This window comes from Agelaius phoeniceus, chromosome 2 (genome assembly GCF_051311805.1).
Source record: "Agelaius phoeniceus isolate bAgePho1 chromosome 2, bAgePho1.hap1, whole genome shotgun sequence".
NCBI lineage: Eukaryota > Metazoa > Chordata > Aves > Passeriformes > Icteridae > Agelaius > Agelaius phoeniceus.
The window spans coordinates 11,079,834-11,107,034 of NC_135266.1; the positions used below are offsets into that span (position 1 = coordinate 11,079,834).

Consider the following 27,201-nt stretch of genomic DNA (forward strand, 5'->3'; position numbering starts at 1 on the left):
GAGAATTCTCATTACAAGTTATGCTCTTCTACATCTAAACACATGAAACACATATTTAAATGTAGTTTTCCATCATCATGTTTAATGTATATGGAGATTTATATCTGGTTATTTCATAAAAGTTTGTTTGAAATTAAAAGCAGCCAAATAGTTTTAGATTTTAGATTTATTATATTTGCTTGTTACACATCACTGCCTTGTCTTGATAAGTAAAGGGAAATTGCTTAGTGCTTTTCTTTTCCTGTGAATAAATTCTCTCCTTTAATTTTCATTTAACGTACTGTCTTGCTAAAAAGAGGTCATGAAATAACTTGAAACAAGAGGTTTTGAAACAACTCACTATACTAATTTCAGAGTTACATTTTTTTGTTTGAAGGCTGTAATTAAGATTCCAATTTTGTGTTGTATTTCACTGTGAAGACACAGGTTTAATCACCCTGAACTTCTTCTACTGTCCCAGCAGAATATGTCCAAAGGATGTAAGCTCATGGGGGAATTGATCCCAAAAGTTACCAGTGCTACCAGGGAAGGTGAATCAGTGCTTGTGATTTTTAATATAGACCAATGCCGTAGTTGACTGGGCCTCCTAAAGTATGTGCAGCAAATGTCAAACAACCTGCCTGTGTCTGCTAGGATAGTTTCCATCCCTTGAAATAACATATGACAAGCCATGAAATTTTATCTTCCATTGGCATACACACCAGAGGTTTAGTCAATATATTGGTTTCAGCTAGGGAATATGAATTTTCTGAGTTCTGAGCTATATCAATAGACTTTCAGAGTCCAGGTGGGGCTGTAGACAAGTCCTTGCCACTTTTTCAGCCTGTAACTTTGTTCAGCAGGTTGAATTGACATGTTGTTGTAAATGCAGAAGCTACTGTGGCTTACTCAGCAGCAAGCTTTCATCAGTTTGGATGCACTACTTTAACACCACTGAAAATTCATAGATAGTGCGTCATGGATAAAGGTAGCCTCTGATTCTTGTTTATACATGTTTGAGAAACAGCAGTTTCCAGTGATGATGTATTTTAATTTGCCATATGTGTGAAAAGTTGAATTAGCATATTCATCACCCAGCCCAGAAGCAGCACTATGATTGCTTTCCCAGGCAGTTCATAAATTGTGCAATTCCAGCAGTCAGCTCTGTCTCCCAGAGACAGCTCTGCATCCTCCCACAGCAAAGTGAGTGTGAGGACTTTATCAGGACTTTAAAACAAATATGACTTTGGTATTCTCTGAAAACTAGTGGAAATGAACATCTACAATTCCTTCTAGCTTTAGCAGTAGCCTGTCTTGTGTGATGAAGATTAGAGGTCAGGCTCTGCACTGGGAATATGTTCTTCTCCTGGATTCTGCACAGCCTAGATAATAACTGTGGTCTTTTTTGTGTGCAAACCATCAGAGGCTATATTGTGGTCATTACCATTTTCTTCTCTTAGGGGATTAAATGATGGAGCAGAATCCTGTAACTACTCTCTTGCCTGTCAACCCTATTAATAGGGTGTCACCCAGCAATTGGATTTGAAATTGCTGGAAACTTGTTCACTGGGCAGGATTTATCAAGGGGCTATCCCATCAAGCAAAAAACTGGGCAAAGAGTTACTACAGCAATTTTGTGTCAGATGTGTACTTATTCGAAGTAATTTTGTTATGTTTTTAATTTATGTTGAGATTAGTGGGAGACAATCAAAGTATTTGCTGCTCTGACAGATAAGATACCTGTTAATTTCAGCAGTGTCCAAATGAATACCAAGATATTGAGAACTTCTTTTTCCATGTACTCTTACCTCTATTCTTATTGCCACATATATCTCAAAGGAAGCATCATTCTGTATTGGATAGACTTGCACGATGCATTTTGGTTTAGGTCAAGGCCACTGAATTTGAAAGATCAGATTACATGAGGGTAGTTCATGTAACTCCAGAAAATTGTAGAGCAAAAGGAATCAGTGATTTAACAACTCAATACATTACGCCTTCCACACTTGTTACAGCCTGAAAGAAAATGGTGTCTGTCTTCCTAGACAAGTCCATGGTAAAAAACAAAGTCCAGTGAGGGTGGAGGATTGAGAGATCCACTTCAAAGGCACATTCATGCCACAGGTTAAACCCTCAGCATAGGAACATCCACGGTGTTCTCGGTTTTCTTGGACTATATAAGGAGTTTTAATGTGATTTTCCTGCTACAGAATTTGTTATGGTAACTGATGCTGTCATAAAAGAAAATGAATTTTTGAGACATGTAGAATAACAGAAGAGGAAATATTGGCCAAATACTGCAGATAGCTTAGTTAGAAGAAAAAACCAAAAAAAAAAAAAAATCCCAAAGCAAACAATGAAACAAAAGCTAACAATTATTAAAATGCCTAGCTTTCATTAAGATAGGGAGAAAATTACCTCTTCATTAACGCTCCTTGATTTTTTTTTTCTTTATGTGCTGAGTAGGGAAGTGAAAAGTTAACATAGTATTGAAATGGAAAGAAAATAAGACGTTAATGAGGGTTTTATCAAAAGGTTAATAAACTCTCACCCACCTCAATATCCCAATTTTGCAATGCATTGCTTTTTAGTGCTCATTCTCTATGAATCCTTACAGTTATATTTCATTAACATTGAAACGTGTAATAAGAAAAAATGAAATTGAAACATGCTTCAAATATCATTGCAAGAAATCATTGCATTCAAATATCATTGCAAGGTTTGATTCATTTGTTGTTGACCAATAGTATTTGAAAAGAAAAATTAAAGATGACATTGAATTTACTAAGCCTTTATTTTTAATGTTGTCCATAAAGTTTTGCAAGTAAAGTTTTAGGGAGCGGTGTAGACATACTTTATATGTTGAGTTTAAACATAGGAGCAAAATGGCCCCTTTTTGGGGGGCCATTTGGATTGGGGGGCCATGGATTTCAGCAGGTTTATTGCAGTAAAAAGAACAGCAGATTTTCACCAATAAAAGAATGTGTTACCTCAGATAGTGGCATACCTGGCACACAATCTTGTCTACTGTCGTGTTTATGATAACTGAGAATGTGGACAGAAAATTAACTTGGAGAGTCAGTGGGTAGTCAGCAATGATTACACCAAGGTAATCAACCTATATTGTAGGTGGGTGAAGAGAGGAAAACAAAAAGACCCCAACCAATTCTTTTTGATAACTCAGCTATTGTTTCACTTATATTACTAGAGAAAAAAGGAAATAAACCATGAATCTTGGAACTCCAGATGTAGTTTATCTTCTCTTTTACAATTTTCAGTAGGTTTGGATTTTTGTTTTGGTTGGTTGGTTGGTTTGGGTTTTTGTCTTAATTGTAGAGTTTTGCCCATTATTTATTTGGTCAGTGCTTGACAAAATGAAGCTGCTGTGTACTGAGAGACATTATTTGGAATTTCCTTATGTTAGTACATGAATTACACCTTTCCAGATTAAAAAAGAAATTGCTAGAGAATATGCTGGTTTTAATTCAGTAATGTGCTGTTGCTAATGGTAGGTGCCTCCCTGAACCTTTAGGAACTGTCACTACTACTGTGCATTCCTTTTTAGTTAGTTTCTGTAAGTCCTTTTACTACCAAAGTGGAAGTTTAGTAGTCGCAATTGCAGTCTTCTTTTAAAATTTTTCATCTTTCCAAACTCAGTATCATTGTCACATCTCATTAGACAGTTTTAATGCCACATACTGTATGAAGAAATGCTAACCAGTGCACATTTCATCAGCTGGTAGTGTAAAACAGACAAAATAACAGAGCCTCTTAAATGAGATTTCTCATGCCTGTCTTTCTTAGTATGAATTTGTGCTTGCTTTTTATTCATTTTATTGAGACCTTGAAGATGAAGTGACTGACCACTGTTTATTTTGGTAACATTGCTTTTTCTATCCCTCTTTGCTTTTGATTTTTCTGGTGATCCTCTTTGTCCCCAGCTGCCACTATCCTTGTGTTTACCCCACACCAACTCTGAACAGAAGCTTGCCTACTGGTGTTTTACACTTCCCATGGAGTTTTGGGACTATTCAGTCTTAATGCTTATGCCATGGCTAATCTAGACTGACTGGTTTTTTTATTTTTCAGGAAACTGAAGCAGCAGTGCAGGCTAAACAGCCGAATGTGGAAGAGGTTTTGTCTAAAGGGTGTCATTTATACAAGGAAAAACCAGCTACTCATCCAGTAAAGGTAATGAAGCAACCTTTAGCAATATCCATTGCTGTGTAATAGGTTATGCTTCCCCTGTTGTACACTTGTCCTTGATGTGCTCTGTTTAAAATCAATGAAAGAACCTGGCAAATGGCATTTGTTCTATTCTGTGACGGCATAGCCAGGGAAAATGTAATGCTCCCAGCTAAAAATCTTATGCATATTATGATGGGAATATTGTTTATGACATTAAGGTTGTTTTACTCATTCAAGAGTAATTCACACTGAAAGCAAAAGTAATTTTTGTTGTGTAATTAATGGCAACATGTAGCTTATTTTTAAACTCCTTTATTTTAAATTTCACTTTTAGAAATTTTTCAAATTAAAAAAAATTGCAAATTTTCTAGAAAAGGTGAGAGTTAAGTTATAAACAGAGTAATTTGCTTTCTTTTTTTTCATTTTGAAGGAAGGAACACATGGCAACATAGAACTTTCTCTCTCAATTTCTCTGCCAAATTTTATCTCGAATTACTGACTTGATTCTGTTTTGGAGAAGAGGACACATTGTTTGGAAGGCTTTGCCTCCCAGCACTTCTCTTTTAGAAAAATGTACTGTAGAATCCTTTTCTTCAGCTTACAAATCAGTTATAAGGGGATATTTTATATGCTTTTCCTAAAGACTGTGAGGACCTTCATTGAGACTAGAGTGTCATTTTCTATCCTGTAGAATCTTGAAGTCATCAGCAAGCATCCTCCCATGTCTGGTTCAGCTGCTTTTCAAGCATGAGAACAACTAGTGAGATCAATACCATACAGCCAGAGCTTGGTCTGGTTTCTAGTGTTATAATTGCTAATTAAGAATCTGTAAACATAATGATTAAGAATTCCCAGAAAGAGTAATAGTGACTTATTGATTACACTATCTATTACAATTGCTTCTGACTGGGCTGAGATAATAAACTTTGTATTTAGAGCTTTTCAAAATGTACAGCACTCCAAAACCACAATTGGTAGAAAAAGGGTTTCTTCACAAAGATAAAATGTTAGTAGGTGATCTCCACAGTGAATTTCTTGTTTTTCTGTCTCTATTTAGTCACTATAGTTGGAGTATTATTTTCCTACTTTTACAATATTTCCTCTGATTTATTTGTCAATAGGTCACCAGCAGATCTCCATTCACAGGAACATGTGAATCAACTGATACCCACTTCTGAAATTAATACACATTAAAGAATTATTTGGTTTCTCATCTTCTTTCCTGAACAGAAATGCTTAAGAGTTAATATTCCCTTTGGTATATGTACATTTTTAAGGATCAGTTCTCCTAAACATGATAAATGCTAGAAGAGGTAAACTCAAGGTGACTTGAGTGGGCAGAAGCAAGACTCTGTTGGGTGTTTTCCTTGGCTAACAAACCCCTATTTTTGTTGGGAACTGAAATGTCACCTACACACTGAATGGATGATGGAACGAGAATCGTTCCCCAATAACTGCATTTAATAATTTTGTGTGAATTCAGCTGCAGTCTTTGGGGATCTTATTCCATATTTTAACAAGCAGAGCACACAAAACAACAGAAAGATAGAGATTTTGGCTTTCTAGATTTTTTAAATTGCATATAAAGAATTGCAGAATGAATGCTGGTATTTTCAAGAGGAAGAGCTAGTACGTGTTTTATGTAAGAATGACAGAAGTATAAATTATGATGAAATTTTCTGTTTAGCCCAAAATTCTGTCACAGAAGTGTACTCTGTCTATGTATTTTCAGTGTTCACTTCAAAGACTGAAATTCTCCAATTTTTACCAAATTTACTGGAAAAAGATGACTCTTTAAAGATTATAATGTTCCTTAAGGTATAGTTTTGACAATGATATTAAAAGAGGTGTCTGTGAGGACAATTGTAACTTGCAGAGTAATGCATATTTAATTTTTAGTCCCTGTCTGATTGCATTTTACTTGTTTCTTTACATTCTGTAGTTTGTTTAATTGTGCAACCTGTGAGGTTAATTTCTGGTTCAGTGGTTATATTCTGTCAGGACTGTTGAATTGCTTTCTTGATGCTGTAGGTAGGTTTCCATAAGTCATAATTCTTCCTGAATTACTTTCAGCAAAGTCTGCTATTTCTATCTTTCAACACAAACTTTTTTATTACCATCAAAATAATTTTCTGCATGAAAGATATTTTGTGGAAGCAAAAATAATTTTTACTCACATTAAGATGGCGTTAGAAAGATATTAGCAAGTCTGCAAAGCTAAGAACTCAAAATTTTAGAAAATTGTTTAATTACAGTTGCTCTGATACCTTTAGTTTAGACTGAACCCAGCTTAATGCAGTTCAGGATATGAACATCACTTATAGTGCAAGCAGCAATTCAACACTTAGACCCATAGTTCTTATTTAGTGTGTGGCACAGAAAAAAAAGAGATAAAATTACATGCCCTCTTTAAAAGCATTAATTACTTGTCTAGCATTGCTTGACAAATTTGTAGATTATTTCATTCTCTGGGGTAGCTTTGCTTTTTTCCCTCCATTATTTCCTTAATTCACCACAAATCTTCCCATTCTTTTCAATAAATGAAGTAGAGGTCCTATTGACTTATTCTTACCACAGCCTTTCCTGTGCTCAAAAGTGTTATGTGCCAGAAAATTAGAGATATCCCTGCAATTTATGTGCATTTTATCTGAAATAATGTTCATAGTTAAAATTATTCTGGCATTTCCTAATGCTTAGCTGCTTATCTTTGCAACCTTTATAATATGTTCTCATTATAGTATTTTGAATGTAAATTAAATCCCATGGATTTATATTGACACGTACATAATCTTATCTCATAGTTATGTCACTGAAATAAGTATATTTTCATACCTTCACTAAGTATACTAAAATAGAATTTTGCAACACAAGTCTGTAAAAACATTTTTGTTGGCAAATGAAATCCTTGTATATGCTGATTCAAGAGTCAAGAATGGGATGAGAGGTGTGATCCTTTAAGCACTAGCACTTTAATAATCAGACCTATTCACTTTTATAAAATGGATTTCATGCTTTTGAAATGCATTTCTGTAAAGCTTTTGAAGGTGAGGGAGAGAGAGGTTACTGCTGGTGTCAGTGGCAATAGAAAGGATGTAAGCCCCAATCTCATGATTAACAGCACTTAATCAGAACAGTTTATTCAGGAAAGGATTTCTGTGCCAGTGGAAGAGCTGTGGTTCCCTTGCCACAGCACTCAATTTGTCTTTTCCTCTGGTGGGTGAGAAATAGTGAGGAATTTATTTTCATTGTTCTCAATCTTGCATTTAAAAGACTACATTTCTCTCTCTAAATATTCATATCCAATTTTAGTGCTGTCAGTAAGATTAGTCCACATAAGGGTGTTAACATCACTTAAATTGCACCAGTGCTGACATTTAAAGAAAATCTATAAATTTTGTGCTAAGTGCAACATATTTGGATGTTCATGCTTGTCATCAGAGCTCTAGAGTTGCAATTACAGCAAAATTGTTGTGCTCAAAGAAGTTAACATTTTAATGCATGCATGTTAATTTATGCCAGATGCAAGATCAAACTGTAATTTTGATAGAAGGGTTTAGAACTGGCTGCTCTCTTATTAGTGGTGTAGCTGTTGCCCTGGACAACCACTCTAACGTGTCTGGTGGGCATGGTTTTTATTTGGTTGCTGGCAAGAAATCTCAGGCTCATATAAGTAAGAATCATTAAGTAGCTGCTCATGACAAGGATCAATATTGGAATGATGGAATAGAGCCCAGCTCCTGGCCCTGCATGGGACAGCTCCAGAATCCTCTATGTGCCTGAGAGAGTTGTCCAAACATTTCTTGAACTCAGACTGGCTTGCAGCTGTGACCACTTCCTTGGAGAGCCTAGTACCCAAGCACTCTTTGGGTGAAAAATATATTCCTGATATCTAAACCTTCCCCACTGCCTCAGAGTCTGTGTGTGAGTGTGTGTGAGTACACACATACTTCAATTTAATGAGCATTGTTCTCCATCCCTCTCCTATTGACCTCTGTCAGCTTAGACTCTAGGTAATTAAAGTACCTTTCTTAATAGGCATCCTGTTTCTATCATGGCTGGATTGTGATTTTGGCTATATATCTAATTGTGGATGGAAGCCATAGAATGCTAAAAGCATTCCTGAGCTGCATCAGTACTCTATGCATCTTTTTGTAGCAGAGAATCATAGAGCAGCTTAAAGAGAAATGCTGTCTTCATTTAAGAGTTTAGACATGTCAGCATAGAATTAGCAAAGCTTCATCATTCTTTACAGTAATTAAAGCAAGAAAAAAAGAGAGGTAGAAACAACATATTCAAATCTAAGTGCCTCTCAGGGTTATCTGAGGACTGATGTTATTCACACTCCAGACTTTCCTGCAGGTTTTGTTTACTGCACAGGACTGTGTGCTCACACACTGAAGGTTAGGGTACCCTGAAGACTCCAAAGACTTTTTTCTTTTAATTTAATGTGAAGAAGAATAAATTCTGCATTTGATGTTAGAAGTTGCAGAGGTTTTATTGAAAAGCTTTCTGAAATACTTAACTCACCTTTCGGTTTAAATTTTAAAAATTAAATTTCATGTTCACAGTGCTCAAAAGCCAAGCTTCTCAGGCTGGGGGGCTATCCCTGGAAGGGTCAGGACCAGGTATAGTGAGGACAACCAAACACAACCCTGGGTGGCTGGGCAGGACCAAGGGAATGGGCTGAGGTTGGTCCAGGAAATCACTGTGGTGGTCAGGTCAGGCACCTGTGCTGGTTCTAAGTTGGCTCTGAGCTTCTGCAGCCAAACTTTGAGGAGAAAAGATGCTTTTAGGGCCCTGACACCGGGAAACTCTTTTGTAGCACAGCTGGAAAGGATTTTATTTGTCCCTCTCCCCCATTTGTGAAAATTCATTGTTGTACCTTTCTGTTTCATATTTTTATTAATTCAAGTGACCAGATGAAAAAAGAAAAAAACACCTATTTTATTTTGCATTTATTTACATTGCATTTGCATTTGTTTACATTACAAATCCCTGTTGGATGGGGCCCTGAGGAAGCTGATCTATTGGGTGGCATCCCTTCCCATGGTGGGAGGGGAGTTGGAACTAGAAAATCTTTAAGGTCCCTTCCAACCCAAGCCATTCTGTGGTTCTGTGATACATTAATGTATGTATTATAAATTTAATATTTTGTTATCTTCTATTCTAGAAAAAATTAGAAGACTTGAATGCTGACTGGAAGGCAATACAACACTTAATTCAACAACTAAAGGAAAAGCCAGCATTAGCAGCCTTTGGCCATCTATCTTCAGGTGTCTGTAAGTGCTTCATTATATGTATTTTTTAAAAATAATTACAAATCATACAGTTAAAATTAAAATGGTTGGAGACTGTCTAAATTAATTCAGCATCATTAAAAGTGCTACTATGGCATTCAAGTTGGTTTTTTATCATTGCCTTTCTATTTTATTCAATGTATCCCAGAAGACAAATTAGATTATCATTTGATGAAAAGGTTGCAGAATGCTTTTCAAATTATTACTGTTTCAAAGTAATTTTTCTTTCATTCCATGAAGAGGTGAGGTTTTGACTTTTTGCATATGCTAATGGAGGAAATACTACAAAGGGAGACAAATTGTTTAAATTAAAAGATAATAATGTTATAGGTCAAGTACCTGTAGATTGGTCACAGAATGAAATTCTGATATTATTACTACTGATGGGGCAATAAAGTCAGACTGTTTCAAAACAAAGCTTGTCTATTAACAGAGAAAGTCATATGACAACATGGTAGAAAGAATTCTGCAGCTAAACACTAAGTCTGTGATTTATGTTTTTTCGTGTCTTGCATTCATGAATACACAACTAGACATCTGATCTCTGTTTCATTTAAATTATTTTGACAATATTTATACTGGATTATTCTCATATCTCTGTGTCTTCTTGTTCCTTACAAGGATTATAAACTTCATTTTTTTCCTTGATAAATGGATTTTATTTCCAGTGCTTTCCTTTAAAATGAAGTGATTAAGCACGGGTGAAAAAGAAATGCTTAATGGAAGCACTGTGCTCAATCTGAGTTTCTAAAGTCTCTAAGATTCTTCACTTGATATTGAACCACTCCAGTTGCTTGAATGAAGAATATTACCTATACCATTTAGAAAGCCCCTCAGCATATGTGGGAGGAGCAGAAAGAAATCTGTCCCCCCAATCTCTGTCAGATTGTCTGTAACTCAGGCTGTGACACAGCTGCAGTAATCATTTGGGATTGGATTACATGTGGGTTGCTGGTCCCTCTTGTTTTTAACATGTTCTAGGGCGTAACATACAATAAAAGCTTAAACTGGAGAATCTAGCAAGAAGGTAGCAAAGAAAACCCTTTTTTCAGAGAAGTGCATAATTGCTCCATAGAGAGAGGATCCAGAAATTTCAGTACCAGAAGATAGTCCAGCTCCTGCCCAAATAGCATCTATGAGTTCAAGGAAAGAATTTGTCTTGCTTGTGATATGTTGAATCTTACTGAAAAGAACTATTATTTGGGTTTAGTCCCTTAGAACTGCTGTGGTTCCAGTGGCAATTATTTAAACTTTCTAAAAAGAGCCAATGACCACTACTATATTTTTAAATGAGTAGTACAACAGCATTCTTGCTTTGCATGATTTTGTTCCAAGGCATTCTATAGGAATTCATGTATGGGGGAATGAAGGAGATGTGTAATCATTTTTTGCTGTGCTAAACTTGCTGTATCAGTTTTCTGTGTGAACAGGTTCCAGAAGGAAAGAGTGTTGGCAAGTTGTGAGTTTGCTGTTACAAAAGAAATTATAATAATGGAACAAGAGTGTGAACAGAGAGTAGTAATGTGATATATTTTTATATTACCTCATCTCTAGCTGAAGAATTGCAAAATTAGTCACCTTAATGCAAGATATAGTCTCTGACTGCTAACGTTTCTGAGACTCAGCCGATGGAATTGTAGATGCAGAAAATGAAAGCACTGGTGTTCTATAAAGGATTAAGCAGGAAGTAAGATTGATTTCCCTTCTGTTGTAATGAGAACTTAAAATTTGAACCTGCGCTTATAACACTAATTCATAATTTTTCTTTATTTGAGTCAGTTTACTGCGATCACCTCATTATAGGTGTATTGACATAGAACTGTAGAGTTCAAAAGGGACCCAGGGAGACATCTTTTCCTTTTGCTCAAAGCACAGTCAATTAGTGCAGGTTGCTCAGGGTCATGTCCAGTCAGGTTTTTAATATCTTCAAGGATAGAGACTCTACAACCTCTCTGGGCAACTTTTTCCAGTGTTGAGCAACTCTGACAGTAAAAAACGTTTCTTGTTCTATTCAAGTAGAATTTCTAGTATTTCAATTTTTGCATGGTGCTTCTCATCCTGTCTCTGGGCTTCATTAAAGACAGTCTGGATCTGTCTTTACTCCTCCAAGCAGATACCCAAACACATGGATATGATCCCCCTGAGCCTTTTCTTCTCCAGGCCAAGAGAGCAGTTTTCTACAAAGATAGGAAAAATATCTGCTACTAAGGTATTTTTGTAATTCATTTAAAAGAATGGGAGGAGACGATGGAAGAAATGGAATGTCATGGGTCTTGTAATTCTGGGGTATAAGTTCTGCAGTTATTTTAACCACTCATATTATAGATATTTTTATGGCCTTATTTACTCTGTGTTGCTGACTCTTTTGAACCATAGGGACTCAAACTGCTTATAGGAGAGCAAGCTTTAACCAAGCCTCCCAGCAGCTAAACAATCTCATTAAAGGTCATTTGTAAAGAAAGATACACCAAATTGTTTTGGAAGAGTTTTGTGAAGCAAGGTCAGTATCTCCTCTTGACAATTATTCACTTCCTGATCCTACAGGGACTTTTAGGGACATCAGGACTGAATAATGTTGACATGTGTATTTGAGACCAGGGAATGAAGATGTAACAGGCTCATCTCTAGTGCCCTGTCAGGTATCATTTGGTCTGGTCTGGTTACAGGATCTCAGACAGAGAATCTTAATAAATTCCATCTGGTGGCTGTTACAGAGGTAAAGCACCCTGGTTATAATTGTATCTAGATCTGCATATTATAGTTTCTTCAGCAGAAGAAGCATTAAAAAATAGTTCTTCATATTCCAGCAGTCCAGTGTGCCCTCAGGCATAAGGAACAAGAATTACTTCTCCAGCTCAAAAATGTACTTAGCTGAAGGGTATGCCTAAAACCTTAGCGAAGATTGACTTCCAAGATAAGATGAATCAGGAAGAAAATCACACTTGCTATCTGTACTTGACAGGATAATGTGAAATGGTGTGAATGTCTCTATCCAAGTACCTTGATGCATTGCTTAGCCAGCAGTTTGAAAACATTTTAAACAGAGAGGAAAGCAGTTCTGGAATGTGCTTTTCCAGGAGGGAGAGTTTTTAATAGCATCATTAGCATTCATATGGCTTCTTTTTCTTCTTTTATACTGAAATGCTATCACTGTATTTACTTACTAAGTTAGGTGAAGGGACACACTGCCTTGTAAACCCCTCTGAATGCACTGTGGGGTGGGAGGAACTCCTGACTTGTCCTGGAGGAAGAGATTTTCCATATTTTGTTTTTGTTCCAGTAAGATGCTAGGGGAAAATTTTGGCCACTTTTATTTAGAGCTACCTTGAAAACACAATTTCTTTAAATTGATGTGTATTTATTTTCAGTTATGCTGTACTTGAAGTTAGTGAAATTTTAACTACAAATGAATCCACCTGAAAATACTCTGTCAACTAATTTTGCATTTTACATATTCATCTAATAAAACTGTGAGTGATACATTGTCTTAATACTCTTGCAGTTTAACTTATTTAGTGAAAAGTTTTCTGTGTACAAGCAATTTCTTTTTTTCTCTTGACTGCTCACAGAAGTTTTTGTCCATTTCTTGTCTCTTTTTTTTGTATGAAATGCCTAATCAAGTGAAACAGAAAAACGCGTGACTGAAATGAATAAAAGAGTGACAATTATAATCAACTACAATGGTGAAATTTCTTCTGAAATTAGGTAGAATTTGTCCCTTTAAACTTTAAAAGTTATCAGTCTTATTTTGGAGCATCATTTGTAGGAGGTCTGAAAAAAAATAAAGATAAAAAATGATTGGTTGTGTTTAACAGATTTTAGCAGAGTTGCATTTGACAGAAAGGCTTTTTATGCATTGGTAGGTGTTGTACACTTTCTACAAGTAATTAGAGGAAAGCTAATTCTGCATCATCAGAGATAACCATCAGCACTTGCCATCAGAGGTATCTTGCTTTAAATGCCTATAATCAATACTCTTCTGTGCTTTCAGTATAACTTGTCTTAGGAGTAGGAGTCAGATAGTGCAGACACAGAGACAAAGACTAGGCTTCCCTGTACAGGGGAAGAAAGCTTTTCAGGATTTAGAATGGGTGAGGGAGAATGGGAGAGGAGAGAGGGATCACGCTGGGTCCATTAGACTCGAGCTGTAATGTGAAGGCTGTGAGCTGCAATAAGTTCACCAGCAGCAGTGGTGGTGGAGAGAACTCATGACTTATTAGCCCACATATTCAACTGGGTACAGGAAAAATATTCACAGCAGTCAGTCACCTCCAGTCTATAATACCTTGAGTCTTGAAGTTTGAATTAAAACAGTGATATTTGGTGATACAGTGAAATTCCCCAGTGAATCTGGGGAAAGTAGTGATAACAGAATTTAATTTGCTTTTCCTCTGGTATTTTACTTGCAGGAGTATAGTATTTCTCCTTCTGTTTGGGAAATATAGTTTGGTTTTTATTTCTCTGTGAAGCAAGTCCCCACCTGGACTAGGCATGCTGCTTTGTTCCAGGCTTGTAAGATCATATACAACAGTCCTTGAAAAATATCACTTTGTGTGTGCACTGCTGTGGCTTAATGCAGCTGGAATTCACACTCACTGCTTGCAGTATGTAACATAAGAAACAACTACTGGTGCTGCTTAAAACATACCATTCATGAGTCTGTAGGTTTCTGAGGAAACTTAGCACTAAAAAAGCATGTACGTGAAAATACATACCTTGATGAAATAACTTAAGGTTCAAAACTAAAATCCACTCACCTCAGAAGCTGAAAGTGCTTCTGTAGTGCTAGTGCATGTATTGTATGCATCTGGAATTTTCTTTTGTTTTCAAAATGCATAGTTGAGTTTTTTATGATTCCATATTGGTTATTGGTTATTATTCCATGTTGGTTATTTCTAAGATAGGGGCATGTACAGATGGACATGGCAGTATCCTGCATTATGAAGTCTGCCCTGTCAAATCTCTGACATGATATTTGGTTTAATATTTTCAGTGGGAATGAAGGATTCTTTGTTTATGAAACTATAACCATTGAAATATATTCATTTCCATGGACTGGAATTTCAGAGCTGGATTGTGTACTATTCCACTGCCTCTTTAAAAACACACAAACCATTTGTATTTAGGAGATAATCAGGAGACAGTGACAAAACTGTAAGGAACAAAATGACAACAACTAGCTTTGGGCAAAAAATGCACAATAGATACACTTTCTTTTTTGTCGTATTTCAGAGCTAATGTGCTCTGAAGCAGTCATTGTTTATATATTATACCCACTGTTTGAGTGAGCACATATGCTGTAGTTCAGCACTGTTTCTCAGAATTTCCAAAAGCTAGTCTTAAAACTCCTGGTGCACCTGAGAATATTGCAATATGTGTATTCAAAGGGCAAATTAAAAACAAATGTAAAATCAGATATTTGAGTATATTGTTTATAGCAGCTGGCATAGTATAGTTGAGACCAAGAATACTCAAAATAATTCTTTGGGTAAGACTGAACAATCTGTGGGGTGCATCTACAATGTTTTCAATACTAATGGACACCTGTGTTGATATTAAATGTTGATGTTAAACTTATGTTGCACGTAGTCTTCACTAATTAAAGGAAGTTTGCTATCAGCTATCAAAAAGCTTTTATGAGGGGTATGGTAGAAAACTTAATTTTCTAGAACCATTCTCCAGAGAGTTGAACAGGTAAAAAATCCACAGCATGCAACTGTTGGGACAAGTAGTTCTTGTGAAACATTTTGGTTCACTTTAATTATAGGACACCAGTAAAGCTCACTCTTATGAGCTGTAGTAGAGAGAAATACTATTTCCAATAATGGTCATGTGTCTAGAACCATATAGTTTCTGATACTTGTGCATGTTGACTCTAAAGGAAATATCTACTTCTAAAATTAGCTATAATTTGGTTTAACACTATGAAAAGTTTTACAAAAATAAAATGCAAGAGCGAAATTGAATATGTAAAAATGCAATAGGAAAGTATCACAGAGAACACCTTGAGCTCCTAAAACATTAGAGACCAGCAACAGTAGACTCCTCCTTTATTCAGCTGGCCCAACAAAGGTTGCTCATGCTTGTACAAGCGGATTAGTAAAGGAGCAGATTACTCTCTTTACCTTTTCTTTTGGATAAAGGAATGAATAATGGTTTATATAAATAATTTTAGTAGATTTGGGTTTGAGTAATTTTACTTTACAGACTCACGTAATGAAGAGGTTCAGAGATGCCAGCCTGAGATGGCCCTATTATGGGTAAATTGCCATATATCTATTTTCCTCATTATATTCAGGAAATAAGTGTCTAATCATTCCATCTGATTTCCATTAGGAAGCTTTTTTACTTCTCACATATGTGACACATACAGCAAATAACAATATGGCACAAAACTGAATCTGTTACCACTTGATTGGAGATTTTTCAAGGTCAGGACCCAGTTTCACAAGCAGTTCTATTTTTCAATACAGCTGACATCAGACACAAGCTGAAGACAAACTTGTCTAATAAAGCTTTCAGATTCAATTTTCTCTCTGCATATAGCTTCAGGAATCTCTGGAGGTCATTCACAGCATGTGCTGTAACACCAACAGGGAGAAGTAATGAAAAGCATCTATATAAAAAGCTGACACTCTGCCTTCTAAGCTGCATGAATAAAAACATAATAAGCAAGTTTAGAAACACAAATCTCTGTTATTCTCAGAATTTCTATTTAGATCTTTATAACATATCTTGATTTGAGGATTTGCTTCTGGTTTTTCTGACAGGTGAAAAATATATGCAAAATATACTTAAGCCACAAATGCCCAATTTGAAGAAAACCAAAGGTTGCACCTTTATATTTAATGTCCTGTTTCAGGATCTGATTGTAGATTCCCCTTTGAAAGATCTGCAATAAACAAGTGTGACAGTGCAGTTTACAAAAGGAATGTGAACTTCTTGCTTTTTCAGGGCTCAGCTGATTAAATATAACTCACTCTGAGTTACAAAGACTTTTTATTGTAGTCATACCTATGATGAAACCTAAATCAGAAAGTCAAGACGGGAGTTGGTTGCTTTGCTGTCATTAAAGACAATATGGAACCAAGATCTACTTTTTTTATTCTGTAAGAAGTTGTTGAAGCACAGCTGCCAAGATTTATGATGTAAATAGGATTAATGCTATCATTAGTCTTTCAAACAACCACATTTACCTATTCAATTTTTAAAATACAATCTGGTATTTTCTTCTGAGGAGCAAGTATGCAGCTTGTTTTCTTTCATTTAATGTCTTGATCAATAGTTAGTAGCAGCTGGATATCCCAGATTTATTTTGGATAAATCTCATGAAATGTACATTATAGCATACTGTAGAATTCTTCAGACTATTATTGATAACCTAGATCAAGTGAGAGCACAGAACTAAGTTGCATTTATGGTTGGACTTTTTTTATATGACTCCAATAATCTTGGTAACAGAATCTAGTGTTGGTAATTTTCAAAATATCTGGCAACTATCATTTTTTAAAACACAGATAGAATCAAAAATTTAGATTCGTTTATTCTGGAAGATATGGAAAAGGGAGTAGAGTTCCTAGCAAAAGGGTATCCATATTAAAATGGTAGTTTATGCTCTTTATCAGTTTTTCTGCCTAAGTTTCTACCTTTCTGTCATTAAATCAGTTTTTTTAATAGTGTTTAAACATACTTTCTCTCTCTCTCTCCCCCCCACTCCTTTTTGTTACAATAACCCAAATTACTGTGATATTTGACTATCCAGATAGCATCAGCCTGCAAATAGCACTAATCTCTCTGTCCTGTTTCTTTTTGTATAGCAATTAGGCCTATTGACAATTACATTGTGTGAAAATCTATTTAATTTGCTAGAATAGTAGAAAGGAACTGGCCATACAGCACACAATCCTCTTGACCTGTCTGCTCTTCGTTGACTTGTCTCTTTAAAAGAGCAAAGCAAGCCATCCTTTCCTTGGGAAGGGAGCAGTGCTCAGGGACATCCTGGTCATGTCTTTGACAGCCTCCTCACGTTTCTGTCCTGAGTGGGGCTGCCTCAGAGTTAGGTCTGCTCTAAAGAGAAGCAGCCAGCCAGGGAGTGTGAGCAGAGTGGAGGCTGCAGGGAATGAGGAGCAAAGCTCATAATTGCCTCTAAGGTTTCTGCCCTAATCAGGGGACGTGAGACAGTGACAGAAGGGCTTGCTCCTTGCACCATAGAAGGCTAAAAGGAGGAAAAAGATGGCAAATGAAAACCTCTTCTATTCCAGCTGTAAAATTCTTTAGTCTGATGCATATGAATTTTACCACTGAAATATCAGACTGCTGTCTTTGTATTAGTTTGGAGCAGCAGGGGAGATGCTATGGTGGAGATAGGCAAGAGATTTGTATTACTGATGTTTTTTTAACAGTAGATTGGTGGGCAGTCTTAAGTTCCCAAAGACAATTCTTCATAGGCTGAAAGTAAAATAGAGGTTATTTTGACCTGAAAAGTAAGCATAATATGAGAAAACTTGACAAAGGTTTCACAAAGTAGTACCTGATAAGATATTTTTATAATTATGATGAAAGAACAGAAGGTACTTGTAGTGATTTCAGTAATTCCTTTGTCAAAACAAAGTGACAGTGATGATGTTGCCTTTGAACAGCTGGTTTTAATCCTGAAAAATTTTCCACTTGAAGAATAAGGGTAGACTTGGAGATTTTTGCATGAATTCTGTAATTCTGTTAAATTAGCGAATAACTGTGCTCCGATTATTTCACAGCTTCTTTAAATCTGTTATGATGTTTATTTTTTTACCTACAAGGTACCTAGAATTCAGCTGGCTTCTTGTTGTTTTGTATCTGTGTACAATTTTTTACACCCTTTTTTCAGAGTTCCCCTTGTATAAGATAGAAATTTATGCCTGTTAAAACAATAAATGGACCTTACAAAAATTAGAGGAGGTGATTTTTATGAGACTGTAAAAGTTGGAGCTGCTGGCAGCTTTTTTCCTTATATCAAAGAATTAGCTGTGAAAATTCAGTTCCATGCCAATAGCAGTACACTGGAAATGTAAGTTGTTGTCATATAGATTGTCATCCAATTGAAGGCTGCATACTAAATCAAGGAACTTGTTACTTTTACTGACAAAAGGAATATTGAGAAGTGCTTGCATCATTTGTGACAGATGTTGTCACAACGTTCTTTATAAGGCAAGTATGTGACAGAATTTGATTTTACAGCACCACAACTTCTGTAGTACAAAACATTCATTTCCATGAAACTCTTTTTTAACAACTGCTCACCAGAGAAGACTCTTATCCTTCGGAAAAAGACAAATGCCTTGTGTAGTGGTATAAATAAGCTTTTTTAAAAAGTGTATGAAAGGATCTTGGGCTACCTTTCTTTAGTTTCTGTCTGCTTAATTCTCACACTCACTAAAAGGGATCCATTCATACCATAGCCTTTTGCTTTTCAATTTTTAGTGGCCCCATCAATCATGCTGAACTTTGCCTAAGGAAAGGTTCTTGGAGAATGCCATGACAATGCTATATTACTAAAAGGAGACTGAACTTTAGAGCAGTTTATCTTTCAGAAAGGTTTGAATGGAACAATAGGTCCAAGCAGATTAATGCTACCTCTGTTTACAGATATATATTACAATCTTCAGTTGGTCTTGTATTACTTGTCCCTGGTTGAGTCATAGTCTAATTAGAATCAAATGCTGCAGATTTAAAGTTATTTCCACCACATGTAGAGCAGTCAATTGAATTCTTTATGTATACTGTGCCAAGATTATTTCCATGTATTATCTTCTTTCTTAGCTGCTTCCCTCCCAAAGAATTCTCAGTTATTATACTATTTCCAGTTTGGTTTTTAGAGAGTATTTGGGAACATAGCTGTACAGGACCAGAGAAAGACTGATATTGGAAGGGACCTCTGGAGGTAATCTGGTCCAACCCCCTACTCAGGCAGGATAACCTAGGGGAGGCTACCCAGGATGATGTCTCTGTGGCTTTTGAGTATTTTCATGAGTGGAGATACTGCAAACTCTCTGGTTCAACTCATTGCAGGATTCACTCAAAGGAACCTCCTGTATTTCAGTTGTGCCCATTTTCTTTTCACTGGTGGGCACTGCTGGAAGAGCCTGGCTCCACCTTTTGTGCACCCTCCCTTCAGATATTTATACATGTTCATGAGCTCCCCAGGAGTCTTCTCTTTTCTAGGCTGAACAGTTCCTGCTCTCTCAAGCTTTTCCTCATATAAGAGAGGTCTTGGTCCCTTAATCATCATTGTGGCCATTCACTGGTCTCTCTTCAGTAGTTCTGTGGCTGTCTTGTGCTAGGGATCCAAGAACTGGATACAGTTTTCCAGGTGCTAAGCAGAGTGGAAGGATGAGCTCTGTCCACTGTTTGGCAATGATCCTCTTAGTGCAGCCCGTGATGGCCACAGCTCCGTCACTTTCCCAGGGTTTGAGGTGAAGCTGTCATTCTCTGGATCCTCCATATTATCCTTTCTGAAGATAACAGTGACCTTTGTTTTCTGAAGATAGAAGTGATGCTTGTTTTCCTCCAGTCTTCAGACACTTCTTCCTTTTGCCTTGATCCATCAAAGTTCGTAAAAAGAATCCTTGCAATGGTTGCTGCCAGATCCACCAGCACTCAACTGGTGCATTCCATCAGAACACATGGATTTCTTTATATGTGTCTGGTTTGCTGAAGTATTCCCCAACCTGATTCTCTTCTACAAAGTGCAATTTTTTAAAACTCTATCTTCTGTACATGGAAATTACCTTGAAGTACCTCTTATGACCAAGGGAACTGTTAACATTCCGCTTCTACGTATCTTGCATACACAGAAAGTATTTGCAGAAGCTCAGGTCACAATGTGAACTTTTTGCTATGTGGCACTAATTTAACCTCACCCTAAGGTTTTATTTACATTATGATGCACACAAGCCAACTTATGTGGTTTATATCACTGAAATTCTTAGTGTTTAGTAGACTCTACCTATTTTCTGTGTTCTTACTCCTGTTGTAATTCAGTGTTTGTGATAGAGGAAGTTTTCTTTACATTGAGTGAAAGACATATCAAAACATCTTGCAGTTGTGTTTGGAGGAACCTGAAAAAATGCATTGTACAATAAATGGCTTAGTCACACTCCCAGATATAAAAAGGAGAATGGCAAGAAAATTCTACCAGATCTATCCTATGACAAAGAAAGAACACTCTGAGAAAGCTGACACTTATCTTCCTACTGAATTTAAAGTTCTGGTGCCATTTAAAAATCTAGCAATAGTAACAGTAAAATTTTAGAAACCATAATTTTGTAGTTATTTTTCAAATATACCACTACACATTCACTTGTAAATCTTTTTCTTTTCTCCTAATAACTTTAACCTTGACTTTTTACTTTCTTTTGAACTTCTAAGGGTTCTTTAGTTTCAGCCCCTTCATCCCACTGCACAGACTATTTTATATCTAAACTTTAATTTATAATCCCATAAACTATCAGCTTCTTTTCTTTTATCTTTAATAAGTAAAATTATATATAATCCATAATGACTTGTTAAGAGTCATAAAGAACTTCTAGAATTAAAAGGTAGTCTGGGCACTTAACTTGTGTATTAAACTGATAGCAGTAACATATAATGTGAATGTTCCCTAAGTATTAATGAAATTAGGTATAAAACTTTTACCCATTTATAGTCTATAAAAATTGCTATGTATGAAATATACCTGATACAGTTACCAAGTCTTCTTTTTCTAAGGATTGTTTTTACTAAATATTCAAGACTAAGAAAATCTTAGTCTTAAGATTTTCTTAAGACTAAGAAAATCTTAAGACATTGGTGTGATTTCAGTAATTCCTTTGTCAAAACAAAGTGACAGTGTTGATGTTGCCTTTGAACAGCTGGTTTTAATCCTGCTGTTTAAAACCAGGATTAAACATTGGTGTTGCATTAAAATAGAAAAGACCCACTTTGAAACATGATTTTTGTCTTTAAAAGCTGATTAAAATGTAAATAAAATGTTAACTTTGAGATACAATGCTCTAAGGATGCATATTTTCCACATATAGAGCTGTGGGTGGAATTTTGTTGGCAATAATTTTGATCAACATAAAGACTTTATTTTGAGTTCAGACCACTAGAAAAAAAAAACCCATTCCTTGCTTTCAAACTTCAAAGTTGGTGGGGGGTTTTTGGAGGTAATAAATTTACGTTGTTCATAATACTTAATCAGAGCTCTATTGGCCACTATTATTTTCCTTTCAGAACTCTTTTATGACCTGGAACACCTGGCAGGTATCTACAGCTCCTCTGCAAAAAGTGTTACTGGCAGTGAGCACCTTGCAGGGAGGGGCTGTACTGAATGGGAGAACTTAATGTACTCTTAACTTTATTTCCTTAACATTGAAGGACAGACAGAGATAATGAGTGATTCATTTATCACTGGAACAAGTCTAAATAAATCAGTCTTAGAACTGTCTTGCCCAATCTCTCTCCAAGAAGTTTGCTTGGATTGTAAGGATATGATTGTGGATGATCTAACTGTAGAAAACTGGTGGCAATGCCACAGCAAAAATTAAAAATGTATTTTAGTAGCTGACAGAATTTCACTGTGTATGCTGTGGAGTTTAGTTGTTCCAAGTCAAGCTCTCAGGGATAAAGTGGTAAAATGACATGGAGATTTCCCATGAAATAAGCCAAACCTGCCTGGTGTGCAATGTGGCACCCAGTGAACTGCTCGTTTGCCCACAGAAGGAATACTCACTTGTTCTGCCACTAAAGAAGTCAGTGTTGCCTGTGTTAAATAGCAAATTCACTGAGTGATGTTGTCTGAGTGTATAGCACAATGTACAGGTATTCTTTCTCTGCTTGCTCAGAGTGAGTAAAATGCAGCTGAGTTTCCTTGACTAAAACAAGAAGGAGGTTTAGTGGGTGTATTTTACTGCTATTCATTGCATGGAGGATTTAAGGCTGGAGTCTCCTTTAATTGGAGCTGCTCGTAATGGAACTAAAAACCCAGGCTAGACCTGTAAATGGAATTAAAATGTCCATCCAGTTACTGTGACATTTCTTCTTCATCAAAAAGCTTTGACCCAGTAGATGCAGTTATCTTAGTTACAACTTAACCAGCACTAAAAGCATTCAGAAGGATGGTTAAGAACATTCCTGTGGCAGAACTGAGGCAGATCTGCTTAGAGACTGTGGCTTGAAAGAGGGTGTTTGAAGGGCTTTGAAGATTTTGAAAGCATTGTCACTCTTCCTGTCTGTTCTGCTCCTGTTCAGTACCTAAATAAGGAGTTTTATTTGTTTTAACTTGTCAGTTTGACCCTCTCTTGAAATATAACACTGAAATAAGCAGAGTAAAATGGCGGAAAATTCTTTTCCTGCAATTGGCTTCATTCTGTTTTACTTGGGATTGCATTCAATATTTGAATTTCAATGTCATGTCACATTCCAATTACTCTAACTCTTCAAGTTTAACATTACAGATTAATTTTAAGATGAAAAAAATAATACCAATATACTCTCAATTTCATCAGTGTATTTCAAAGTTCAAGAACAAGTTGAAAATCACACCTATTTTTCTGTGGTTTATTTTTCTTCTAGTATTGTTCTGTGTTAAAGAGCAAAATGTGCTAAGGAGAAATCACCTTAAAAACTTTATATTTGTGTGATTTAATGTCTTAAATTCTAATTTTCCTTTTGGCTTTCATGCTTATCATATCACAGAAGTGAACCATTATAACGTTTAAATAAATTGAAAGATGAAATCCTTTATTTTTTCTGACATGTCTCAGTAGGATAGAATTTATTACTCAGATATTTAAAAAAAAATATTCAATTTTTGCATTTATAAATTAATTGTCCTGAGAAAAATCCAAAACCAAAACCCCACCAAAAAATCAAAAAAACCCCCACCAAAACCAAAAGCAAAAAATTGTCCCCTTTGAGTCACAGAAACTGGCAGTGGAGTTCTGGATAAATTTTTTCAGAATGAGCTCTTTTGCTACATATTGTGTTGATAATGTTGATGTATATTTGTCTATTATTTTTATTTGCTCATTTATACAGTTTTGTTAAATGAACTGTGTCATATCTATGCAAGCATAAACAAAGAGAAATAAGGGATAGATACTGTTTTAAGTAGTATTTTTTTTCTTAGGGGAGATAAATGTCATAAGTGAATCACTATACAAACCCTTTCTAAATGTAATTTTTGCAAATAATTTGATAACTCTAATGGTCAGTCAAACTGGAATAGCCTATTGCCATCCTTAGAAGATGATAGTAGATATCTTGACATTTTTAGAGAAGATATTATACTGGACTGTTGCACTTCTGGTAGTACCTTATCATCTTTTTTTTAAATTTGAAGTTTCTTGATGCAAAAGAACTACATCAAGAAAAAAAAAAAACAAACAAAAATAATCATACAAAACCACACAAAAAACAGCCCAAAGTATTAAAATAAACCCCAAAGAAAATAAGCCAAAATCCAAATCAGTAAACCCATAACCATTTGAAGGTTAGAAACATCCTTTTCTGAAATGGCTGCCACTGGGTAAAAATAAATAAATAGATATTAAATGGTGAACTTGTGATTGTGTACTCAGGTCAAAACAGGTGAAATGCAAAGAGATGCCTAAGTCTACTGATGGATGTCCCAGTTTAGAAAATTGTTCTTCAATTTACCTGAATACTAATGAGGAGAAAAATTTCCTCTGAGATGAGACAACTTCTGTTTAACCTACATGAATGCCAAATTAGGCAACAGTTTTTCTGTTGTCTAAGAATCTCTGAAGTTACAGAGGAAATGTGAGGCCTTGGCTTTATGGACAAATCATTGAACCCTGACCTACCACCTGGGTTTTCATGTTTCAAACAGACTTTGCTGCAAAGGCATGAATGTCAATGAAAAACCATCAGAATTTCAAAAGTAACAGCAAGAAAAAAAACAAAACAAAAAACTTAATGTGCATGGAGTCACACTGTTTTGGTGTTTTGGTTTGCTTTTGTTGAAGACAAGCTATCTCACAGGAAGAGAGCAGGAAACTGATTTTTTCTACTCTGTAGGAGGGCTGAGAAAAATGCAAAAAAACCCATTTCAGTCCTTTAGAAAATACCATTTGTTGGTTCAATGCTAGAAAATGTAGAACACAGACCACAGAGCTTTTATTTCAGCATTCCTGGTTTAGTTATTGCCGTTTCAACAGCTGATTTAGATAGAGATTCCAAAGTGTAGGTATTTAGTTTCTTTTCTAATACTGTGGAACCTCAGTGCAGCAATGACACGTGTTCTTCTGATTTCTCTGTTTTAGTTTTTCTCTTTGATAGATCTTTTTAAAAAAAAATGAGGAAAAATTATAATTTAGTGTAGCCTCATCTGTGATAATATCATGCATGAGGAATTGCTTTTGCATCATTAACTGAAGGTCAAAAATAGCCCAACAGTTCATAGCCATCTCTTTGTAGCAAAATAGCAAAAATCTAGGAGAAAAGATCAGTCTTGAACTTCTGAATGATTTTATGTTCCAAACTTCTCTGTCCAATGGTGTGTGTCTGTGGCACCTCTCATCATTTTAGCTGCAGAAACAGAAGTGGTGCTTCAGTGTGGGGTACTTCTCCATTCCAAGCAATGAATAAGTTACAGATTATTTAAAACCCATATCTAATGGATCAGGAAAAGACACTAAGAAGAAGATGTGTCTGTTTTCCCCCAAAAGAAAGGAAAAAAATCCACAAATATCCAAATAATAGCACATAATATTTTGAAGTTATGAGGTGGAAAAGTAAACAATCAGTCAAGGCTGAATTTCTTGTTGTATAAACTTCCATACTGGCCACAGATCGTGTGGGAAGCACTCGGTGATAACAGTAAGTGAGAAGATTTTTGGTAAGATGGTTTCACAGCTACAGAGTGACTTGGACGCAGTGAATGAAACTTGTTTCTAAATACATGGTGATGCTATGATGTGTTGCATAGTCCAACCAACTTTTTTCAATCTATCTTCTGGCATAGAGATATTTGACCACTGCTAGATTTCTGGAAAATTACCCACGCTTCAACAACCTTTAGCAAGGGGTTCTTCTCACACTGTGAATTTGGTAGTGTTACTAGGTCCAGCTGGTCCTCTAAGGATGGAATTGAATATGCTGAGAATGCTGGATATTAAGCAGAAATTTTAATAGAAATATTCTGGGAAAAAATGAATTCTTATTTTCTTTTAGTTTTGATTTTCATATTTTCAGTAGAGAAAATATTAAGAAATAGGCTTATTCCTGTCTTATCCTTTCTATGGCATAAATTCTGACATACTGAAATAAGCATTTATCATAGTTCATTTATTCAGTAACTTGAGATTTTATTTTTTCTTCTTTCAGCAACTCCTGGTGAAACTGTTGCTGTGGATACACAAACCAGGGTAACCAAGGAAACCACCACCTTCAAACCAGAAATGCCATCTTCTGTGCTTTTGGAGGTTCCAGCCTTGGCTGACTTCAACAAGGCATGGGCAGAACTCACTGACTGGCTTTCTCGACTGGATCGAGAGATAAAATCTCAGAGAGTCAAAGTAGGTGATCTTGATGACATCAACGACATGATCATCAAACAAAAGGTATGAGAAACACTGATTTTTCAAGTTGAAAGCCTCGTGATCTTTGTTCTGTATTAAATCCTTTCAACAAGGAGCACAGGAGAGATGATAGGCTGCAATACATGTAGCTGTCACTTCAGCAACTTTATCCCATGAACACAATTATTGGATGAAATTTATAGATAATTAATTGAGGAGAAAAGAAAAAGTATTTACTATTTTCTCTGGTATTTGAAGCAGATCTCTCTATGTTTCTGTTGCTTGTGCTGTAAGAGTATGCAAGCCAATGGTTGAAATATAAACTTCATGAAAATAAAGGAATTGCATAGTAAGCTCCAGGTTGCCAGGAAGAAGACGACCCTGTTTCACACCTTTTCTTATGTTACTTCTTAATAACTTTCTGAGAGCCTTACATGCTGCTGCTCTTGGTTTATCAAAGGCTCCTCAGTTGTCTTAACAAAAAGAGCAGCTCATTAATGCAATTGTTTTGTCAGCAAAACTGCATCACTGCATCATTTACCTTTGAAAACACAGAAAAATATGGAAATACATGTTTTAGGAGAAAAAAAGGCTAAATTTTAGCTACTCGATAGCAATAAAAGTAATTTTTTATTATACAGCTCTAAAGTAATTACCTGCCTTCTAGATTTAGCATTGTTCAATATAAAAGATTTGCCTTACCTGCACAAAACTTTTCAGTGCTGAATTTCCATTCAGTTCAGTTCTAAACTGAGTTTAGGATTCCCAATTATAAGATTCTGTTGTTTTTTTTCATAATCTTCCCCCTCATAAAAAAAAATCTGATTTATTGTAAGGAAGATATTGACATTCTTCTCTTTGCTAAAATAGAAATAGAGGGAGAAAAAATGTGTAAATTTTATTGAGGCTCTGTACTGAGGCATTTTAAAGAAAATATGCTGATGTCTCATGGGATTCATTTTACTTGTTTTCTTATACTTCCTTTTTCCCCCAGTGCTTTAAACTATTTTTGAGAAATTTGGCTGGCTTTACTTTCTGTATGATGAACATGTTAGTTTCATCTTGATTAATGATGATTATATTTGCTAAGTAGAATTACATACTGCTTCATTAATTAAAATATCCTTAAAACAGAATAGATATAAGTGATAATTCCAGTGCCATCTGCACAGGGC

At 35.8% G+C, this 27,201-nt stretch overlaps 1 protein-coding gene across 10 annotated transcripts in view; it reads left to right on the forward strand.

The window, feature by feature from the left end:
- Positions 1-27,201, forward strand: part of DMD (dystrophin) — a 1,046,004-nt gene that overhangs the window by 695,899 nt on the left and 322,904 nt on the right. For all 10 annotated transcript variants that reach the window (XM_077171917.1, XM_077171927.1, XM_077171925.1 and 7 more), the window contains 3 exons: positions 4,069-4,170; positions 9,338-9,446; positions 25,833-26,068. In XM_077171917.1, the coding sequence (XP_077028032.1) occupies positions 4,069-4,170; positions 9,338-9,446; positions 25,833-26,068 (447 nt within the window). The remainder of the gene's footprint in view (positions 1-4,068; positions 4,171-9,337; positions 9,447-25,832; positions 26,069-27,201) is intronic.